This window comes from Gymnoscopelus microlampas, assembly GCF_963454915.1.
Source record: "Gymnoscopelus microlampas genome assembly, chromosome: 8".
Taxonomy (NCBI): domain Eukaryota; kingdom Metazoa; phylum Chordata; class Actinopteri; order Myctophiformes; family Myctophidae; genus Gymnoscopelus; species Gymnoscopelus microlampas.
In genome coordinates this window covers 50,757,838-50,775,071 of record NC_139945.1, presented here as the reverse complement: position 1 = coordinate 50,775,071, position 17,234 = coordinate 50,757,838, and the positions used below count along the sequence as shown (strand labels likewise).

The following is a 17,234-nucleotide window of genomic DNA, read 5'->3' as shown; positions in this document are numbered from 1 at the left end:
TTAATTACACACCCCACGAGGCCTTGAATTCATGAAGATTTTTTTGTTTTTGTCGCATTCTTATTTATTTTTATTTTTATTTATATGTTTATTTGACAGGGACAATACAAAAAACAATGAATCAGTTATAAAAACATGAAACCGTTGCAATTGTACAAGGGGTTTATAGCCAAGGCTAATTTGCGACCCCAGTCCCTGGTTAGACCTTTCTATACAAATTTAAATATCTACCTAAAAATTCTGTTACAAAAAGCACATGCATGAAGCTCTAAACAAGTACAATAACAATAACATTCCCAAATTACATTCATGAAGCAGTGACATTTACGTTTAAAAACGTGCCTAACATTAGTGTTCACAGCTTTGGTTTGATTTCAGCCAGTATTTAACCTTTTCATTAAATATTTTGAGATCAGTTAGTTTTTTTATTTCAGTTGGTAGGGCATTCCACAAGTGTATCCCTTTCACTGAATAAGATGACTGACCAAAAGTGGTGCTGCGCATTGCTACCTTGTGGTCTCCATTCGCTGATCCCCTGGTGATTCTATTAGTACCTGTCCCTTTCACCTGAGGACAGAGTACATCTGGGGCAAGATCATTAACACATTTAAAAATCAATTTGATGAAGGAGAATTTAATAAAACTGTCAAAACTAAGCATGTTGTATTTTTTAAGGATTATGCAATGGTGCCATTTCATTTGTTTTTTATCCATTATAAGCCAATAATTCTATGACTGGCGGGGTCTCCTGACTATAATGACCCGGTCATCAAATTATTGGCTCATGAATGTGACAAAAACAAAAAAAACGCCATGAATTCAAGGCTTCATGGTGTGTAATTGATAGAAAATAAGTCATTTTTGGGGTGAGCTACTCCTTTAATGGCAGAGTATAGATGAGACAGACAAACAAACACGAGGAAGGAGGGGAGGGGATGCTGGATTTAGACGAAAAGAAACAAAATGGTGGTGATGAATAGATAATAGATGCACTGACAGAGAGATGGCAAGAAGTGGACCCACTGATGATGGAAAATTAACAAGCTACTCGTACATTTTTGTATGTATGGGGAATATACTGTGCGGTATATATACATAATGGAGATGAGAGGAATTGGCCAAAAAGAGGAAAAGAAAATGCTGTTTTGGCAGGAAGAACAGGGCAGCTAGGAGACATGGAGGAGGAGGTGGAGACAGAACACAGAGAGAAGAGAGAACGGAGTGAGACAAGAGGAATGGGCGAAGCGAGAGGGAATATGAATATAGAATAATATACAGGGAAAGACCCGCTGGAATGCTCCTGACTGCCTGCCTGCTCATAAATGTGAAAACCAACATGAATACTGGAATGTCATTTTCCCAGAATAAACCGCTCTGCAGGCTGACACACACACACACGCACACGCACACACGCACACACGCATACACGCGCGCACACGCACACACACACACACACACACACACACACACACACACACACACACACACACACACACACACACACACACACACACACACACACACACACAGTGAGAATCCCCAGTGTTCGTTTAACTCAGAGAGTGCACAAATTTGTAACTCTCTGAGATACAGATGCTTAAAGGTCCATTTTGGTTCCGTTTGTACACGTTTTTACTTAAATGAGTTGTGCATGGTAGAGTCACACGGCAGAGCTCACACGGCAGTGCGTTCTTTTACAGGTACAGGTACAATACGTGCATGCTGCTCTGCTCACGTGCATGCCAGTCGTCCTCGAACCACTTGACACTGTCTCGCATCCCGCCGTGCGTTTGATTTACCAAGGGGGCCGAGTCAGTGGCAAATGCACCTCCAATTCAATTTGGGGCGTACAACATAAGGTGTGTGTGGAGCTGCAAGGCTAAACGTTTTACCTTAATAATAATAATAAAGGTCTTTCCACACGGGGAGCGACTGACGCGTCTAGTAATTCCTTTTCAGTGAGAGGTGAGATCAGAATTTGTTTTATTTGTTTACTGGTGTAAATCAGTGGGTGAAATTTGTTTTCGTGCAAGGTCCGTCATTTCATTGATTTCTTTTCAGGCGAGAAAGAAGGCGGAGGGCAAAGAGAGGGCTCAAGGAGAAAAAAAAAGGAGCGCAAAAGGTAGCAGCACAGCGACATGTCCACATATTAGAAGGTAGCCAAATAAACCAGAAACTTCACAGGAAACAATCCACAAGGAAAAATAGTTCTGCTGGGAACAATCCACAAGAAGGTGGTGATCCAACATAGTCAAAAATAGTCCACCATAGTAAAGTGTTGCAACGTGACAGGCCAGCGATGGTGACGATGTTCAGGCCTCGTTCAGCAGTCTGATGGTAGCCAGGTGGAAGCTGTTCAGAAATCTGGTGGTCTTGTTTATGATACTGCGGTATAGAGCTCCTTGCCTGGCCGCTACGTATTGTAGAAGTGGGATTAACAGGTTGTGGCTGGGGTGGTCACTGTCCTTGATGATACGGTGAGCTTTGACTATACGCACCGAGTGATGCAGTTCCCATACCAGGCAGTGACACATCTTTTAACTTTTTCCACTTGAGCTCCTCCTCGATGTGCACACCTAGGAACTCGAAGTCACTGACCCTTTCCACTGCAACATCATCGATGAAGAGAGGGCCGTGCTCTCGTTGAGGAGGAGGTTGTTCTCCTGGCACCAGCCTGCCAGAAATCTCACCATGTCTTTGTATAGGCAGACTCGTCATTGTTGATGATCCGGCCTATCACTGTCGTGTCGTCAGCATACTTCATGATGGATGACATTGGAGCTGTCAAGTATGCAGACGACACGACGACAGTGATAGGCCGGATAGGTGAGGAGTCTGAGCAATCTGATAGGTGGAGCGATAAGCGAGCATGATCCCAAGAAACTCTGATTGATTGCAATCAGTGTGTGTGCGTTGTGAATCTACCCAGATGCAGCTTAACCCTACCCCTCAATTCGGGAACGCATCTGTGTCATTTTAGATCTTTAGCAAAAATATGTGCCAATCTTTATATCTTTTTTAAAAGACCTGAGGCTGATTCTAAAAATGTCTTCTAAATCCTAGCAAACACTTATGTTGCTATAATATCAGTGGTTCTCAAACTTTTCCATGTCAAGGACCCCCAAAATGTATGTATTTGGCCACGGACCCCCATCTCATTTTGTTCCATGGACCCCCAGAAGCAAAGATTTGAGTTAAAAAATGTCACTTTAAAAATATACTGTATATATATTCAAAGATTTGCACGAATGTTCAAAATTTCACAAAAAATGCATATCTACAAGCTCATAGCGCGTCACTCACAGAGCCGTATATCTGCTATTTCTGAATAGCATAAAATAAGTATAAAATAGTGGTTTAAGTGGTTTCACAGATGCGTTCCCGGTTTTAATTGGTTAGTCAAATGAATGCACTGTCTAGATAATAAGGAATATCTGTGCCGTCACTGCTCTGTCCCATAAGACTGCCTTGACGCTGGTCTTAGTGCAGAGCACACGTCTGTGCGTAAGATGTGCCAGACCAGACCTCATTGTAAGACCCACGCGTGGGCGCTAAATACAGTGGGCCCAACATCTAGATTCTAGACAACGGGGGGTGCCAGGCTAGTTGATTCCCTCTCTCTTCATGTTTTCTAAACGATGATGACAGATGAGCAGGACAGTGTCACACAGATCTACTGCAGGTACTGGAAATGTCAAGTCAAGGTCTCATTTGGTGAGTGTGTGTGTGTGTGTGTGTGTGTGTGTGTGTGTGTGTATGGGACAGTGATGGGGATGTGTGTAGACAGCAGCCACATTGCTAGGTTAAAAACACCGCAATTATACATCCAGCTCCGGGTCATGTGTGTGTGTGTATGTGTGTTCACTGTCTATTTGCATCTATACTATAAGTATGCCTGTGAGCTTCTCCTCTCCTCTCCTCTCCTCTCCTCTGATGCCTGTATAGACCCCATCAGTGTGTGATTGTGCTTGATATTCCTACTACTGAGTGATGACTCTGTCTCCTCTTGTCTCCCTCAGTCTCATCTCTTTGTCTGCTGTCTCTGGGGGGGATTCCTCCCCCTCACGATCCAAGACGAGTGTATACCACTCCAAAGCCCCAAAATCTTGAAACCCTTACCTTCATTTGCTGTGATTGGCTGAACACGTGAAGAGATCGCATATTGGTTCACGTGATATTGTGAATGGATTTCATCCACCACGGTTTGCTAACTCGCACGAGGCCATCAGCGATCTCCCTCGCCTAGTGGCTCGCTCGGGCGAACCTCACGTGCCTGCCTTGTTCCCTTGTTCTCTCTTTTTACATCATAAGTGATTAAAAAAAGTATTGCGTTTGTTTGTAGAGCCTTGCACATACGCAGAGCATTGAGTGAACCAAAACAAGTGCTCCCCCCAAAATTGTCTGAAGAATAGCATCCATCCACGCATCCAGGACCCCGGACCACCTTTCTAACCCTCTCTCCCTTTCACCTCGTATAACTCATCGCTCACTCAGATGCCCAGCGAGTACGAGGCCAACCCAGAGCTGCTATTCTACCGGATCACCCACCTGAACCACCGCCAGCAGTACCTGATCTGGTCAGCGGCCGTCACCACCGCGGGCCGCGGAAACATCAGCGACAAGGTCACCGTGGAGCCTGCTGCCAAGGGTGAGTCCTGGGACAGGAGGGAGAGAAAGGGGGGGAGGAGAGAGGGAAAGAGGGAGGAAGGGAGAGAGGGAGAGAGAGAGAGAGCGAGAGGGAGAGAGGGAGAGAGAGAATCAGAATCAGACATTCAGAATCAGAATCCCTTTATTGTCATTGTACGCAACTTACGCAAGCATTCAGTGAAATATATACACAGACACAACACACAGTTAAAATAATAATGTAAAAATGTCCGCATACTGCTAATTCATATCAAGATATGTCAATATTGCACATGACATTAAAGTCCATAAAAGTAATGTAATGTCCATCATGACATCATGAGGAAGATGCGGTAGCATCGAGACATCAGAAAGAGGTCTACTGTCCAAGCTGCTCCAGTGTCTTCGTTTTATAATGTCCATATCATGTAATTCATGTAGAGTCAATATTGCACAATCATGATATTAAAGTTCAAGGTGCAGGGCAGCTTAAACTACTCTCTCATGTTTTATTTTATTTTATTATTATATTTTTGTTGAGAGAGAGAGAGAGAGAGAGAGAGAGAGAGAGAGAGAGAGAGAGAGAGAGAGAGAGAGAGAGAGAGAGAGAGAGAGAGAGAGAGAGAGAGAGAGAGAGAGAGAGAGAGAGAGAGAGAGAGAGAGAGAGAAAAAGTGTGTGTGTGTGTGTGTGTGTGTGTGTGTGTGTGTGTGTGTGTGTGTGTGTGTGTGTGTGTGTGTGCGCGTGTGCACTGTAAAAGGCAGTGTGCTCCAGGCCGCCCCACTAAATACTTCATTCAACCTCAAACACAAGATTACTAAGCTCTACCATTAAGATGTTGAGATTTAGAGAGAGAGAGAGACACTAGAAAGACAAAGAGAGAGATTGAGAGTAACTGAGAACAAACCTCTCTCTCTAATAAATACTGTATACTACTGTATACTGTGTGTGTGTGTGTGTGTGTGTGTGTGTGTGTGTGTGTGTGTGTGTGTGTGTGTGTGTGTGTGTGTGTGTGTGTGCGTGCGTGCGTGCGTGGTTTTTATACTGTGCACATATAATATGAAATGTTTGTATAGGTGACCCCTCTTAATTCGTATGTCATACACTTCATTTACTGTGCATGTCCTGTGTGTATGAAGAACGTATCATGGTGCTATGCAATGCTAAATGTCAACATGCCAATCACCTTAAAGATGCCCTAAATCCAATCACGTACAATCTTCAGTCTTTTCCAACTCTGTGAGAGTACAGGGGGAACCAAATGGATGCTAATGGGTCCATTTGGTTTCATTTCTACACAGTATTTTACAGTGTACACTTATACACGCTCTCTCTCTCTCTCGCTCCCTCTCTATCTCTCCTCTATCAGCTCCCGCTAAGATCCTGTCTTTTGGGGGAACAGTGACCACGCCTTGGATGAAAGAGGTCCGACTGCCCTGTAGCTCAGTGGGAGAAGCCACTCCCATCATCAAATGGACCAAAGACAGGTCAGAACCACACAGGACCCACTTAAGCCCAATTTTTATACTTTGCTGTACAACAGTGTCACACAAAAATAGATACAAGCCGACAACTCATCGCTTTGTGACACGTTGTGAACTTGTAGATTGCTATTTTCGAAAAATTTGTGAAAAGTTGTACAAAAGAAATGTAAATATTTTTAGAATATGTGAATTATTTTGTCTACAACTAGAGGGTCGGGGCGCTGCGCGCCCCTCCCCCCTATCCGCTGCGCGGTGCTTTGTGTTTGTTGGTCTCTATAATATATAAAGCCATAATAGGAGATGTTCCCAATGGAGCTATGCCCAAATATGGAGTGTGTTGTCTGACCTCACTTGGGTCTCGTTGGGCGGTGGTCGGCGATGACGCTAAGGAACAACATGGCCGACTGTAATGTTGTGAGTTTGTGTTGGCCGCAATTAATTATGCTGCGAGGGGGCAGATGTGTGCTGAGCAGTATGAAGTGGCCTACAGACTGCGCGTAGTAATTCTGCACGTTGTGGCGTGTCTTGTTAGTGACATTGATATGTTGTTTTTGTGTTTAGTCCCACACAGTGGCAGGTTTTTTGGGGGGGTTTTGGGTTTAGAAATGTATTATAGGATGACATGCCCAATATAGCGACGTCAGGTTGAACGCAGTTAAAGGTCACTCAAAACACTCCAATGCCAGGGACGTCCTCAGTGCAGTTATATGGGGCACGTTTTGCACTCAAAGGTGTTTCATAGCTTGAGAGGAAACATTATTATTCCATAAATCCTCATTAATATTGACAGTGTACCTCGGTAGCGGTCCATACTGTTTCTTACCACCCAGGTAGGAATCAGACAGATTTGTCTGGCTCTGCATGCTGAAGTCCACACACCACTGAGGAGGATTACTCACAGGAGGTGGACAGGGTGACTGTGACAGCTTCCATGGAGTGGGTGTACAAATCACAAACATAGTCACCCTCGGTGTCAGTGGAACAGCTTCAGGCTGTACTTGTTGATCATATTACAGAGGGACGGTTTCGTGAAGACCGGAATCAATGCACAGTGTGGGGTCCTGGACCCCCAGGGGTCCTTGAGGGGGTTCCGGAGGTCCCCAGCAAAATGAGGAACAGTTTGACCACTTTAACCCTATGCAATGCCAGCCTGACAGCGTGTTGCGGGTTCGAATCCCGTTCCCGACGACCTTCGCTGCTTGTCACTCCCCAATCTCTCTCACCAATTTCCTGTTAGTCTACTGTCCTATCTATAAAGGCATAAAAGCCCCCCCAAAAATAGCCAATCAGTACTTGTAGATCTGCTCATTTAGAAAATTCTAGACAAATTGCGAAAAATGTGGAATAATTTAAGAACTTATATCTTCTGCCTGGAACAAAATCCTCTCAGGTGGGGGTCTGTGGCCAAATACATGTAGGGGTCCTTGACATGAAAATGTTTCAGAAACATTACACCATTTGTTCACACTTCCTCGAACCACGCATTGACTCTTTATGCTTTTATTCTAAAAATAAATGATGCTAAAATCAAATTCGGTTTAAGACAAGGCAAGGTTTATTTGTATTGCACATTTCAACAACTATGCAATCCAAAGTGCTTTGCGCAACACCAAGATCATTAGATGTTAAGACAAAAGAAAGGCATTATAAAAGGGCATTTAGATACAATTAAACTATATTAAACAGTTAAAAAAAATGACAGATTAATTACAGAATGAAGTTACTGTATTGTGCAGCACAATAACCAAAAAGGTAAAAGGCAGTGGCAAACAGAAAAGTCTTAAGCTTTGATGCAAAAGAACTGAGAATGTTAGCAGATTTTTTCCAGATATGTGGTGGATAAAAAACTAAGTGCTACTTCTCTACGTTTAGTTTGAGTTATTTTGTCCCAGACAACCTGAGAGGTCTGGATGATGTATCACAAGATCAGAAATGTATTTTTGGGCCTAAACCATTCAATTTGTCATACAGTAAACCAACAGTAACATTTTGAAATTCAGTTATTTGACAGACAGGAAGCAGTGTGTATCTGAGAACCGGAGTGATATGATCCACTTCCTTGGTACCAGTGAAGACACGAGCAGTAGCGTTCTGTATCAAAAGGAAAGATTGAAGTTGATTCTCTCTCTCTCTCTCTTTATTTATTTCAGTGAGGACACAGCCATCCCGTTGTCTCAGGATGGTCAGCGTCTCATCCTGACCAACGGAACCCTGGTGCTGCGTTCAGTCAAAGCTGAAGATTCTGGCTACTACACGTGCACGGCCACCAATACACTGGGCTTTGACACCATCATAGTGAACCTTCTCGTGCAAGGTGAGAGCAAGAGAATATCAACAGCATTACGCAGGACTCAAAGCTGGACATAGTCAAATCTGGAGTCGTAGTTTAACTCTTGAAGTCTAAGTAGTGACGTTTTTTAAATACTTTCAGAGTTAAATTAACACCCTCAATTTAACAATGTATTACACGGTCTACTTGACTACCACTCCATCTCAATCGTTAGTCAATTCAAATTGAGATTTGCTAAATATAATTACAAATGGCTCAATTAACGTCATTCTAAATTGACCAAATCCGTCCCAGATCATAGGACGTAATTCTCTGTGATGTGTACTGGTTACCAGTTTGTGTGTGTGTGTGTGTGTGTGTGTGTGTGTGTGTGTGTGTGTGTGTGTGTGTGTGTGTGTGTGTGTGTGTGTGTGTGTGTGTGTGTGTGTGTGTGTGTGTGTGTGTGTGTGTGTGTGTGTGTGTGTGTGTGTGTGTGTGTGTGTGTGTGTCCAGTCCCTCCTGACCAGCCTCGCCTAACTGTCTCCACTACCTCCACCTCCTCCATCACCCTGGCCTGGATCCCCGGAGACAACGGAGGCAGCTCCATCAGAGGTACTGTATGCAACACTGAACAACACTGCATGCCAGCAGGACCTGTAATCAGGATTACCCCATGGCAGATTGTATGCAGATCCAAAATCAAATGTATTCTTAGCTTAACCACTTGAACCCCACCATCCCTATTCTTGTCATAATAGGCGAACATGCTGAGAAAATAATTGTGTCTATTTTCGGTGAAGAGATTTGGTGTAGAGGGAAGAAAAGGAGTGGGCCAAGGATAGAGCCCCCGGTCAATGAAGATTAGGGGTTTAAATGGTTCAAATTGAAATTGGAATTGTGCATATCAGGCTACTAAAGAGGTGGTGATAAGATCCACAAACTGAACCAAAAAGAAACATTTTGGATTCACCGTTTGATGCCTTGAACTACCCAAGCCTCAATAAGAACATTGATTTAACTTGTTTCCTTAAATTTGTTTTAATCTTTTAATCCATTTGTTCTCCTGTTCTTCTTTTCATTTGGCCTAACATAATAATGTTTTATTCCTTTACTGATTGAATTTCTGAATTTCTGTATAGATTATATTGTATTGTTTTTTTTGCTTGTGACTGCCCTCTATAGGTCACCTTAGACTAAACAGTATGGATGTACATGATATCTCTATGCCCTGATGAAGACATTTAAATACATTTATTCGATCCTGTAACAGTTTTATGTGTGCCTGGGACATACTTCTTGTTTTTTGGATATACATTCTTTAGCAAGGATTTGTTCTCGCTAGACTAGTGCACCTGACTGTCTGTCCTGCTGTTACTGTACTGTACTGTCTGCTTCATATACAATGATACATACCCCATTTTGACTTAAGGAGACAATGAGTGGTCAGATGTCCTTTCTCCTCCAGTGTCCAGAAAATGCAGAAAGAACATTATTGAGTTTCTCATTGTCCCTGATTGCCGGTTTATATAATATTTGGGGGTTAGGCTACAAGAGTAATGTTCTCTGGGATAACAACATGCTATCCACCTCTGTCGTGGTCTAATCCTCACTCTGTGTGTCTGTGTGTGCGTGCGCGTGTGTGTCTGTCCTCACCTGTTTTTTTGTGCATCTGCGTACTCATCTCTCAGGTTATTGACCATTGTTCCGCTGTTTTTGTGTCCTAGTTAACTATCTGTCAACTTGATTATCTCATTGTTGGTGATTTGTGTGTGTGTGCGTGTGTGCGTGCGACGTGCGTGCGTGCGTGCGTCCGTGCATGCGAGCGATCACACTTATCTGTGTACACATTCACAGCCAGTTGTGTGCAGTTTTTTTTTGTATGTGTGTAACGACCCCTGTTCGTGTCATGTTTTCTCAGACTCCTTGTCATTCTTTGTCTGCAGTCTATTGCCTAATATATACTCCGTCGCATGACGGCGTCACTTGCTGAAAATAACTGATCTTCAAGCTAGATTTAAGATTATGTTCGGCAAGAGACACCATTGTGTGAGTATAGATTGAGCTTACTGTGTCTCCTGTGTATCATTCTGAATCTGAGGCCATCTGTACACTCAGTTGTAGGCATTGCTGTAGTACGTACTAACGCATGAAGTACTAGTACAGGAAGCATCAGTATTAGTACTGCATTAGTACTGCAGTAGGACCTCTGCAGCCCATTCTTCCTGAAGCAGAAGTGCAGAGGCATATCGAGATGAGGAAATGTCACACAAACATTTCTTTGTGAGACCATTCTCTTCATCTTCCGACAACAAATTATTATTTGTATTCTTCAAAACAATTAATCTCCAATAATGCAGACACAGTGCAGCAAGTATTTGTTTTGGTGCTGCTCGAGTATCATTTGAAAGTGGGACTTTTATGTATGTGTTTTTTCTGTCGATAGCTTGACATTGATGTCCCGTCCGCTGGGTTTTGTTCTCCTTTGTTCCATTCCATAATATTCTGCTTTGTGCAAACGTCCACTCAAAGACTGTCTTCCTGTGCAGATACACTATTATAACAACGTTTATCTCAAATAGACAGAAAGAGAAACAGAGACAAACAATGTAAACTAACCTTGCTGGGTCTTTGGCAGTTTCACCCTGCTTAAGTTTCAGCCTTTATTGTGCCATCTGTTAGAGAGAGAGGGAGAGGAAAGAAAGCGAGATATAATAAAGGGAGTGAGAGAAAGATAACAAACAAACAGACAGACAGACAGACAGACAGACAGACAGACAGACAGACAGACAGACAGACAGACAGACAGTGAAAGAGGGTTTCTGAGTGTGGGTGAAAAGACCTCAACAGAGCTCGCTATCCAAGGCAGCTGATTATGAAAACAGTCACCATATTGCACACCCTCATTTGCATAGATGCTCAGTCAGCGCCATCCCAGTCTGGGGGTTTGTGGGTAACTAATGGCGGCATAGATAAAGAACAGCCAACTCGACCTCCCATCTGGGCCTGTAGTTATAGTGAGGAAAAACACAGCTCCACATCACCATCTGGTGGTGAGTAGAGGAGCGAAAGGCAGAGTTTAAATTTTTGTCCTGTTGAAAACATGTACTGTACAACGGTGCATTAATCAGGCTATACAGAAAGCACGACAGACGTGTTGTTCATATGGAGTTTATGAGCTTAAACATTGAATTTATGTATGTGTGCGTGTGTGCAGGTTTTGTGCTGCAGTATTCTGTGGACAATACAGAGGAGTGGAGGGATGTGTTCATCAGTTCTACCGAGCGATCATTCAAACTGGACAATCTGCGTTGTGGCACCTGGTACAAGGTCAAACTGGCCGCCAAAAACAGCGTGGGTGCCGGACGCATCAGCGAGATCATCGAAGCCAAAACCCATGGACGAGGTAAGACATGTACAGTACTCTAAATACTGTAGATGTAGATTGAGGTCTCAGAGATAAAATTGTATTCCATTGGGATCCATGGTCCATTAAAAAAAAAAACAGGGGTCCGCCGACTAACATGTATCCATTTGGGGGTCCTTGACATGAAAACCACAGCACTCAAGAAAAGGATATGAATAGAGAGAAACGTGTTCTTAATAGCAAGATATGTGGTGATTGCCTGTCTGAGACACACGAAGAAACACACATGCAGACACAGTGGTGTTCCTCTGTCTACCTGTGCAGAACCGCAGTTCAACAAGGACCAGCCGGTGTTCACTCACATCAACTCCAGCCATGCCCGACTCAACCTGCAGGGCTGGGCCAGCGGTGGCTGCCCTATCAGCGTTGTCACTCTGGAGTTCAGACCTAAAGGTTGGTTCACTTCTGCGCTTACGGTTTACTACTTCTTGGCATGTTATGTAGACAGATGCCAGGTCATTTGTGGACCTGGCATCCTATAGTGTGTATAGTTTGTACAGTATGTACATATTATTGATCTTTTTTGATGTTATACTGTTTAGACTGATGATAGGTTCTTGGTTAAGGTTTACCTATGATCCTAGATGACTATTTCTATGCATTTGATGTATTACCTCGCTTACTGTGAATCACTCTGGATTAAGAGCTGCTGAATGCCTAAATAGGCTCTATGCACAGCAGCCATATTGGACAGAAATTGCGCCCCTTCCTTGCTTGCTTCACAGGTGTTACCAATGACACTAATGAAGGCTCTGTTCCATTTAGTGTAGCACAGTGGTTCTCAAACGTTTTAATTTCAAGGACCCCCATAACTCTGAGAGTGTACAAATGGAACCAAATGGACCCTCCCGGGTCCATTTGGTTCCATTTGTACACTCTCAGAGTTACACCCTCTCAAGGAACCATGAGGGTCCCTGGACCACACTTTGAGACCCACTAGTATTTCTAGTGAGCCAACATGCACAACATCAGCACCCTGACTCTGTTTGACCAGAATGGAACAGAGCCTTCATTATCATTGGTAACACCTGTGAAGGAAGTCAGAAGAGGCCCAATTTTTCTCCAAAATGGCTGCTGTGCATAGAGCCTATTGCAAATTGTAAATTGTAATTGATGGACACACTTTGTGTTATTGTATACTAGGAAGAAAAATACATAATAATAATAATCTTACAATAAATCCTGTGGCAAAATCTCTGGACGTCTGTACGTCCGTCTGTAGTTCCCGACACCTATCTCGAGAACCGTCCGTCCATCCGACCGACCAACTCACTGGTCGTTAGGTTTGATTTCCGCCACAACCAGCTACGTTTTGGGAAGCCTCTTCAACACTGGTGGTATGTTATGTACCCCATCCAGGTACGTGGGCATGGCAAAGTGTGCGTACCAACGCCACCACAGACGTGTTCCTGGCGGAGCTGCGCGAGGCCACCTGGTATGAGTTGAAGATGAAGGCTTGTAACAGCGCTGGCTGTGGAAATCAGAGCTCTCAGTTTGCTACACTGGATTACGATGGCAGTGAGTATAGACGGCTACACGGAACAGATACTGTCTTATGGTCCTGAGTGTTAATTTAACCCTGGGGTTTTACTGTGTAGCGTCAAAGTCCCCCTCCACCCAAAAACATGTTTTTCTCCTACAGTTAACACTACTACAGATGTGCAGAACTTGCCACCAGAGCACCATTTTAACATTCTGGCGGGGAGCTTCTCTATAATTCCTCCAAATCTGAGAGTTGTCACCAACCCCACAAACCTATCAGGGGTCAATATGCAAATTAGCCATTCACTGAAACCTGAACCCACTTAGCAGTGAGGTCTGTGATATTTACATATTTGAATATTAATAGATCCATAATTTCTCAATGAGGACTTCCAGCCCCCAAAAAAACTTGTATGTGGTATGTCAAACAAAATATGAATCATAGCAGTGATTACATACTTGTAGGGGGAATTTAAAAGAATGCTCCACACATTTGAAAATGGAGTGTTCCTTTAGATAGCATATATCCAGCAGTTTGCACATAGTGGAAGTGAGTTAGACCTGTTGTTCTATGGCGTGTACACAGGTACCATCCCACCAATCAAGTCGCCCCTGGAGAAGAATGATGACGTGAAGAAGCTGTTTTCTATTGGCTGTCCCGTCATCCTGGTGACTCTGGGTGTCGCCCTCCTCTTCATCATCCGCAAGAAACGCAAAGAAAAAAGGCTCAAGAGACTGAGAGGTGAGGAAGAAAAACAAACGAGAGGAGAGGAAGGCGGGTTCTGATAAGGAATGAGAAAACAAGAAAAAGTTTTCAAAGTTACTCTAGAATGATTTTGTGAACCTTTATTTTGTAATATTTAAGTAAGAATTGGCTTTTTGTATAGTAAAGCATGTTTTTTTTTCTCTCTCTCTTCATCAAATATTTGCCCTGTCTAGATGCCAAAAGCCTGGCTGAGATGCTGATCAGGTAAAACTATTAAGTCATATTTTTAATTAATACAATTAAATGAAAGTGACCTGACATAATTGAGCATTAAAAAAAAGAAACAATGAAAGAAAAACACTACAAAATACACTGTTGTACTTAGTGGGAAACATGAAATGCATCTGTGTGTGTGTGTGTGTGTGTGTGTGTGTGTGTGTGTGTGTGTGTGTGTGTGTGTGTGTGTGTGTGTGTGTGTGTGTGTGTGTGTGTGTGTGTGTGTGTGTGTGTGTGTGTGTGCGTGCGTGCGTGCGTGCGTGCGTGCGTGCGTGCGTGCGTGCGTGCGCTCTGAACAGTAAGAACAACCGGAGCTTTGACACTCCAGTAAAGGGTCCTCCTCAGGGCCCACGGTTGCACATCGACATCCCCAGAGTCCAGCTGCTCATTGAGGACAAAGAAGGCATCAAGCAAATTGGTTAGTGTGTGTGTGTGTGTGTGTGTGTGAGATGTCGTGACTGTGCGCACATGGCGTTGTGCTGCAATGCATGTAGATGCTATCTGCAGTCATAAAGAGACATGGCCCAGCATATTGGTGATGTGTGTGGATCATGTTGCCGATGTTTGGACCATTCCTTCTAGGTGAAGACAAAGCCACCATACCCGTTACAGACACAGAGTTCAACCAAACAGGGAACCCTCAGAGCTTCTGCACTGGTGTTTCTGTCCACCACCCTGCCTTGATCCAGAACACTGGTCCTTTGATCGACATGTCAGACATCAGACCAGGAACCAGTGAGTCTGCTTTCTCTGTTCATTTTTTTATTTTTTATATTTTGAGCATAAATGATAGACACGGAAAAGAAAAACAAATAGAGATCCAGGTTGAAATAAGCTGAAATTCACGTGAGTCTGTAGATGAGCTATTTTCGGTGAAGAGATTTGGTGTAGAGGGAGATTTGATGTAGAGGGGGGCTAGTATACTGTAGACCTCTGGGGGACTCTGGTCAACAAAGCATTATAGGGTTTAAGTGGTTAAGAAGAGCCACAAATTCACCTGGTCTTCCTATTTGCACTTTCATTGATTGGTTGATGGATTGATTGATTGAATACTTTGTTAGTCAGAAATGTACAGCATGTGGTACAGTAAGACATTAAGGCTAAAAGGATAACACAAAAAAGTCCTGGGGACTTGTTGTTCCAATGTGGTCCTATGTTTTCAATAGGCTCTATTCACAGCAGCCATATTATGAAGACATTCACAGGTGTTACCAATGATACTAATGAAGGCTCTGTTCCATTCTGGTCAAACAGAGTCAGGGTGCTGATATTGTGCATGTTGGCCCACTGGAAACACTCTGTTACACCAGTGGGTCTACAGGTCTACATCATTGGTAACACCTGTGAAGGAAGTGATAATATGGCTGCTGTGCATAGAGCCTATTCATCAACATAGAATTAAAAATTAACACAATGCCTTTACATCGCACAGCCAGGAATTATTGGTCTCACTTTCCTGCTCCAGATCCCGTGTCGAGGAAGAGTGTGAAGTCGGCCCACAGCACGAGAAACCGCTATTCCAGCCAGTGGACCCTCACCAAGTGCCAGGCGTCCACACCAGCCCGCACCCTCACCTCAGACTGGCGCACAGTGGGCTCCCAGCATGGAATCACTGTCACAGAGAGCGATAGCTATAGCGCCAGCCTCTCACAGGACACAGGTTGGCATCTGGATAGAGTGACACTTTAAGCCATTAAAGGGATAGTTCACCCAAAACAATCTTGTTTTCCTATCGATTAGTCACCCCAGGGAGACTCCCCATAGTTTTTGTCGCATTGCTAAGCCAATAATGTGACGACCAGCGGACCGGTAGGCAGCGGTTCCGGTAGGAGACACAAAGGAGACTCTTTGTGTCTCATAGCGGAACCGCTGCCGGTCATGAAATGATTAGCTTTGGAATGCGACCAAAACAAAAAATATTTCCATTTTGGGGGTGAACTATCCATTTAATGCTGATCAAGAGATGACGATTTTTAAAAGCAAGAAAATGTCACTCTGTCTTCTCTAGCGTATTCCTTGAAAGCTGGATAAAATCTTCGTACCCTATTTCAACCTACTTTCCTTGTCTCCGTAGATAAGGGTCGTAACAGCATGGTATCAACAGAGAGCGCTTCGTCCACCTACGAAGAGCTGGCCCGGGCGTACGAACACGCCAAGCTCGAGGAGCACCTGCAGCACGCCAAGTTCGAGATCACAGAGTGCTTCATCTCCGACAGCTCGTCTGACCAGATGACCACGGGCACCAATGACAATGCAGACAGCATGACCTCCATGAGCACGCCCTCGGAGCCTGGTATCTGCCGGTTCACCGCCTCGCCACCAAAACCCCAGGATTACGACCGTGGCAAGAATGTAGCTGTGCCCATCCCACACCGCGCCAAGAGTGAGTGGTTGTACAATAATACCATATCATATCATATCATATCATATCATATTTGTTTTCTTTATTTTTGTTTTCAACTTGGAACCTCATGTATTTTGTTCTCATTGTGTTATGGAAGCCTTTTTCTTTTTTTCTTTAAAGTGATAAAGGCCTCTAGGTTGAGGGTAGAAAACGGATGCTCTCGACTGATAACTTCTCAGTGCTGTGTTTACCCTGAGATCCACAAATGCACAGCAAAATATCTTGTGGGGAGATTAGTATTGTGAGCCCATATCAGTCTTCCTGATGTACAATTTAGCCATTTAGCAGATGGTCTTATCCAAAGCGAATTACAAGTGCGAGATCAGAGTAAATGTCATTAAATCTATAGTCAACAACAAGGTACATCACATAAGTAGAGTGCAAAGAAAACACTGTAGTGCTACAAAGCAACTAGGATACTTGACAGTAGACATCAAACGTGCATTGGCATCTGTCTGAACAACATGCTGTTTAAACTTTGCATGTGAACGATAAATGATGTGGATGTATCAGCAATATTGCACTGACAGCATGCACGTTTTACTAATGCGTTATAACCCATGGC

General features: G+C 43.6%; 1 protein-coding gene across 1 annotated transcript in view; it reads left to right on the top strand.

Moving 5' to 3' along the window:
* Positions 1-17,234, top strand: part of dscaml1 (Down syndrome cell adhesion molecule like 1) — a 154,894-nt gene that overhangs the window by 131,805 nt on the left and 5,855 nt on the right. Inside the window, 13 exon segments of the mRNA XM_084063850.1 lie at positions 4,495-4,648; positions 5,994-6,111; positions 8,259-8,422; positions 8,891-8,989; positions 11,592-11,780; positions 12,066-12,194; positions 13,161-13,319; positions 13,870-14,025; positions 14,223-14,253; positions 14,565-14,683; positions 14,848-15,000; positions 15,731-15,925; positions 16,340-16,648. Coding sequence (XP_083919976.1) covers positions 4,495-4,648; positions 5,994-6,111; positions 8,259-8,422; positions 8,891-8,989; positions 11,592-11,780; positions 12,066-12,194; positions 13,161-13,319; positions 13,870-14,025; positions 14,223-14,253; positions 14,565-14,683; positions 14,848-15,000; positions 15,731-15,925; positions 16,340-16,648 — 1,975 coding nt within the window.